General features: G+C 44.1%; 1 protein-coding gene across 1 annotated transcript; it reads right to left on the bottom strand.

Moving 5' to 3' along the window:
• Positions 1-1,276: 1,276 nt before the first annotated feature.
• Positions 1,277-4,114, bottom strand: LOC136529133 (polyubiquitin). The gene is made up of 2 exons (XM_066522198.1): positions 3,983-4,114; positions 1,277-2,666 (listed from the first exon to the last, which is right to left on the bottom strand). Exon 2 carries the CDS (start codon positions 2,664-2,666, stop codon positions 1,521-1,523), a length of 1,146 nt encoding a protein of 381 aa, XP_066378295.1. The 5' UTR covers positions 3,983-4,114; the 3' UTR covers positions 1,277-1,520.
• Between the last annotated feature and the right edge of the window lie 1,302 nt (positions 4,115-5,416).

Genomic DNA, 5,416 nt, shown 5'->3' with positions numbered 1-5,416 from the left:
TCAATAATAATACCCTTTGCTTCGTTGGTGCTGCTTCTTTGATTTGTCAAGGTGATATGGAGCAGAAGAGGTCTGATTTATCTGTTAAGTATAAGTTTTTTTTAAAAAAAAGAACTCTGTAGTAGATTATTTTGGAGAAAAATAGTGCACTCTTGTTCGAGCACTCATCTTGATCCCAAATGCTGAAAGTTTAAAGTTCATAGAAGGTTTTAAAAATGTTAGTTTTGAAAATAAACTATTTTTTTCTGACATACCAAGTTTGTTCGATATCCATGTATTGTATCCCACAGAATGCTAAACATGATCTAAATTTGTAGCCTTGCAAGGCCCCGTTCGCTTCGCTGAAAAAACAGGCTGATTTGTTGTGAGAGAAAAATACTGTTTCGACTGAAAAAAATAAGCTGAAAAAGACGGATTATAAAAGAAGCGAACAGAGCCTAGCAACACGTTTTCAAATTATGCAGTGCTGTGTCAGAATCGAATTGGTGGACCAATAGTGCTGTGTCAAAATTGAATTGGTGGCCCAATAGTACTACTACACATATACAGTGCTCAGCAAAAATTGCAGCCGATTAACAGGCATTCCACAGATTGATCAGGAAGCCACTGGAGCTGGCAAACATTTCTGCAGGACCATGACAGAGGTTTGTAAGGATGACATCCGGTGTTTAATATATCTGAATATTTTTTATCTAATAAAGTATGCTATTATCAGTTGAAACAAAGTGCAAGGTTCTAAGAATTTCTTCCCTAAAGTAAAGGTGTACCTTTCCTAGGGATTGATCAGTTGAAACAGAGTAGTCACCAAAGATTATTACTCTTGAAAGTTACTCTTTGCAGCATCAACCACCCAACTAAATGCAAGTACACAGAACTTTTTTTTTAAAATAAACGGGAGATCTAAACCTGGGGATCTAAACCTTTTAAGATGTGAACACCGGTGGTTTTCGACGATCACTCGAGCAGCACAAAACCTGAATAGATGTGAACACCGGTTGTTTCTTACTATCACTCAACCAGCACAAATGAAATCTAGAAAACCAGAGCAACCAGCATGACTAATTGAACAATGGCCCAAAGTTCAACTGCATCTTAGTCTGTGGAAGCAGAACTTCCTCTGAACCAACTAACAGAAACCAAGAACCATCAAAACACAAGCAGAATTGTAGTAGCAACGCAATAGAAGATTAGAGCTTCCACTTCAAAAACATTAGCTAACACACATATAACCAGAAGATTAGAGCTTCCACTTCAAAAACATTAGCTAACACACATATAACCAGAAACCAGGGTTCAATTATTTCATTGCACAGTTCCAACCAAACTGCTGCGCAGCAGCAGAAATGTTCACAAACACAACCAGACTGACATAGGACTCACATTTCTTGAAGATAAACATAGGGACTCAACGACGACTCGATCAGGACACGACCACGACATGCAGATAATCTCCATAGGAGGGACAGAAGAAGGCACCAGACTTGTGAACCCTGGAAGGACAGCTGCTCACGGCCCAGGACTTACTGGCCACCACGGAGACGGAGCACCAGGTGGAGAGTGGACTCCTTCTGGATGTTGTAGTCTGCCAGGGTGCGGCCATCCTCCAGCTGCTTGCCGGCAAAGATGAGACGCTGCTGGTCCGGGGGGATGCCCTCCTTGTCCTGGATCTTCGCTTTCACATTGTCGATGGTGTCAGAGGACTCCACCTCCAGGGTGATGGTCTTGCCGGTGAGGGTCTTGACGAAGATCTGCATACCACCGCGAAGGCGGAGCACCAGGTGAAGGGTGGACTCCTTCTGGATGTTGTAGTCTGCCAGGGTGCGGCCATCCTCAAGCTGCTTGCCAGCGAAGATGAGACGCTGCTGGTCCGGGGGGATGCCCTCCTTATCCTGGATCTTCGCCTTCACATTGTCGATGGTGTCAGAGGACTCCACCTCCAGGGTAATGGTCTTGCCGGTGAGGGTCTTGACGAAGATCTGCATACCACCACGAAGGCGGAGCACCAGGTGAAGGGTGGACTCCTTCTGGATGTTGTAGTCAGCAAGGGTGCGGCCATCCTCGAGCTGCTTGCCGGCGAAGATGAGACGCTGCTGGTCCGGGGGGATGCCCTCCTTGTCCTGGATCTTCGCCTTCACATTGTCAATGGTGTCTGAGGACTCCACCTCCAAGGTGATGGTCTTGCCGGTGAGTGTCTTGACGAAGATCTGCATGCCACCCCTGAGCCTGAGCACAAGGTGGAGAGTCGACTCCTTCTGGATGTTGTAGTCAGCGAGGGTTCGGCCATCCTCAAGCTGCTTGCCAGCGAAGATGAGACGCTGCTGGTCCGGGGGGATTCCCTCCTTGTCCTGGATCTTGGCCTTCACGTTGTCGATCGTGTCAGAAGACTCGACCTCAAGCGTGATAGTCTTGCCAGTGAGGGTCTTGACGAAGATCTGCATGCCTCCCCTGAGCCTGAGCACCAGGTGGAGGGTGGACTCCTTCTGGATGTTGTAGTCAGCTAGGGTACGGCCATCCTCGAGCTGCTTGCCAGCAAAGATCAGCCTCTGCTGATCCGGAGGAATGCCTTCCTTGTCCTGGATCTTAGCCTTGACATTGTCAATTGTGTCTGAGGACTCAACCTCAAGGGTGATGGTCTTGCCAGTGAGGGTCTTAACGAAGATCTGCATCTGCAAGCATTGAGGACCAGAAGAGTAAGCGACCATAAGTTAATATGAATCTAACAAAAACTGATCAACTGTTGAACAGAAAAGAATTGAAACATGAAGCAGAGTTATAGGATCAGCTGTTCAGCATCCTAATTTGAGGGATAGGCAACTAAACTATGAAGCAGATCTTTCTAACAAGTAACAGAACTATATAGCATTTAAAATAAGAGAATCATTACAAAAAAAAAACATGATATATGGTCTAATCAGAATAGAACAATTTAGCAAAACATGCAGGGACCAGTTCAATCTGCATGGGTTAAGGAAGTGACTAAAAATTGTGCCATGGTATGTACTTGATATATGATTAAACAATCAACTAATTAATTCCAGTGATATATGATTATCATCAGGCATGAGCAGAAGGCACATACAGCATTAAGCATACGAACCTGATTCTTACTAACAAGTAGCTATAGTATTTCACATTAGAGAACCACACAAATCATACATGGATCAGTAAAATTTGCATTTGTTAAGGAACTAAGCAATTGTGCCGTGGTATGTACATGAAACATGATTCAACAATCAACTAATTAATTCCACAGTGATCTATGATTATCATCAGGCATGAGCAGAAGTCACGTATGGCATGTAATAAGGGTAATAAGTTACCAATATAATATAATCTACTAAAAAGATTAAACAGCAATCTAAGCAGTGTCCCTTTTACAGCCTAGATGAGTGGAACAAACAATCTAAACTAAATCGCATAATTGCAACATGAGTACAGGACCAAACAATTAGACGCAAGTCCCTACACCTGTAGCTGATACATGACTCCGCAATCAACTAGTTAGTTCCACAGCCATCTGTGATTATCATCAGGCATATGAGCAGTAGGCGCATCTGGAGCAGAAGCAGAAGCTACAGATCTAAAAAGTCCAAACCAAATCACATAATCGTAACGAGATCTGGCAATCAAACGCAAGTCCTGCCGCTGGATCACGCGCAACGGCGCATGCAACATCATCCCAGCCCAACCCTAGCGCGGCAAACGAACCAACAGGTCCAACCATCATATCTACTCGAGCCAACCCGCAGAATCACGCGAGCACGATCACACCAAATAACTTCATCACAGCCCGCAGATCTACACCACGACCCGCAAATCGACTACAGATCGAAGGACGCGAGCAGGCCATCGCCTCACACGACCTAATCAAACACTACGACGAACACGAACAGGGAGAGCATACCTAATCAAACGCAACGACGAACACAAACAGGGAAAGCATAGGAGGGGGGTCGAGGGAGGAATCGGAAACTCGCAGTACCTTGAGAGGATCGGGAGGATTCGCTTCGCTTCGATGAATTTCTCCGACGATGGGATTGGGGACTGGGATTTGGATGGATGAGGCAGGGAGGGGATGAAGCCAATTTATACACGGGGGGAGGGAGAAAGAGTCCCGTGAGGCTACGGCACCGAGCGGTGTGGGGCCCAGCGACGAGAGGCCGTTGCGTCGCGGTCTCGTGGAATCCGTCCCCACCACGCAATTCCGCGTAAAAAGTCAGAGGCCGCCGCGGAGATATCGAGGAAGAGGACGCCGTTTGCTTCCCGCGGTTGGTGGCCGTTAAGGATTACAAAAGATCTCAAGATTAGGTTAACACCGTTACTAGACCGTTTGCTTCAATCATGCATTGGCTTGATTTTTTTTTCTTTTCGTAGAACATTTCAAGTTTTCTATATACCGTTTGCTTCAATCATGCTCATGCATTGGCTTGAATTTTTTCCCATAGAACATTTCCGGCCCCTTCGAAACGCATGAATTTCACAGGATTCAGTTTATTTTTCGCAGGGAAAACGCAGAAATGGAAAAAAATCCTACGATCCAAAGGGGCCTTCAAGTTTTTATATACTGTATATATATACATACCAAGAACGCGGAGCGAATCCCTAGATGGCCACCGCGTCCACGCGCACCACTGTTCACGAACACCGTCGACACTTTTAGCACTGTTCATGTTAATTTGAATATTATAAACGAATCATAACCATCCATACTTTTCACAGGAAAAGGACCACATATGTCTGTGTGGATTATTTCTAAAATTCCTGTGCTTCGTTTGGCATCTTTCTTAATTTTCTTGACATACTTTCCTTTGATACAATCAACACATTGTTCTAAATCTGAAAATTCTAAGTGCGGGAGAATTGATTCATTAACCAATCGTTCTATTCTCCCCCTCGAAATATGGCCCAAGCGACAATGCCATAATTTCAAAGAGACATTATCAATTCTCTTCCGCTTCTTAGTTATATTCGCAGATGGGGAATCATTCACATTCTCATCGCATACATTGTTCGCATTCTCATCAAGAGATAATAAATAAAGCTTATCTCGTCGAAAGGCAAGACCAACACATTTATTATCAACCAGTATTTTACACTTGCCACCACCAAAATGGCAATCAATTCCATCATCATCAAGTTTCGAAACGCTTATAAAATTTCTACTTAAAGAGGGAACATAAAGTATTTCTTTAAGTCTAAGTACAAAACCATTATTCAATTCTAAAGAAAAAACTCCAATGGCTTCAACATTGGCTTGCACTCCATTTGCAACTCTAATCGTTCTTTCTCCTCTTCGCAAGGTTCTCGTCCCACTTAACCCCTGTAAGGAATTTGCAACATGAGTAGTTGCTCCTGAATCAACCCACAAAGTGGATTTATCATAACATAAATACAAGGATTCATCTACAAATGTAAT

The sequence above is a fragment of the Miscanthus floridulus genome, chromosome 19, assembly GCF_019320115.1.
Source record: "Miscanthus floridulus cultivar M001 chromosome 19, ASM1932011v1, whole genome shotgun sequence".
Taxonomy (NCBI): Eukaryota; Viridiplantae; Streptophyta; class Magnoliopsida; order Poales; family Poaceae; genus Miscanthus; species Miscanthus floridulus.
This window is presented reverse-complemented; position numbering and strand designations above follow the sequence as displayed.

Coding starts and splice junctions, on each gene's coding strand:
- LOC136529133 (XM_066522198.1), bottom strand. CDS start 2,666: ATGCAGATCTTCGTTAAGACCCTCACTGGCAAGACCATCACCCTTGAG.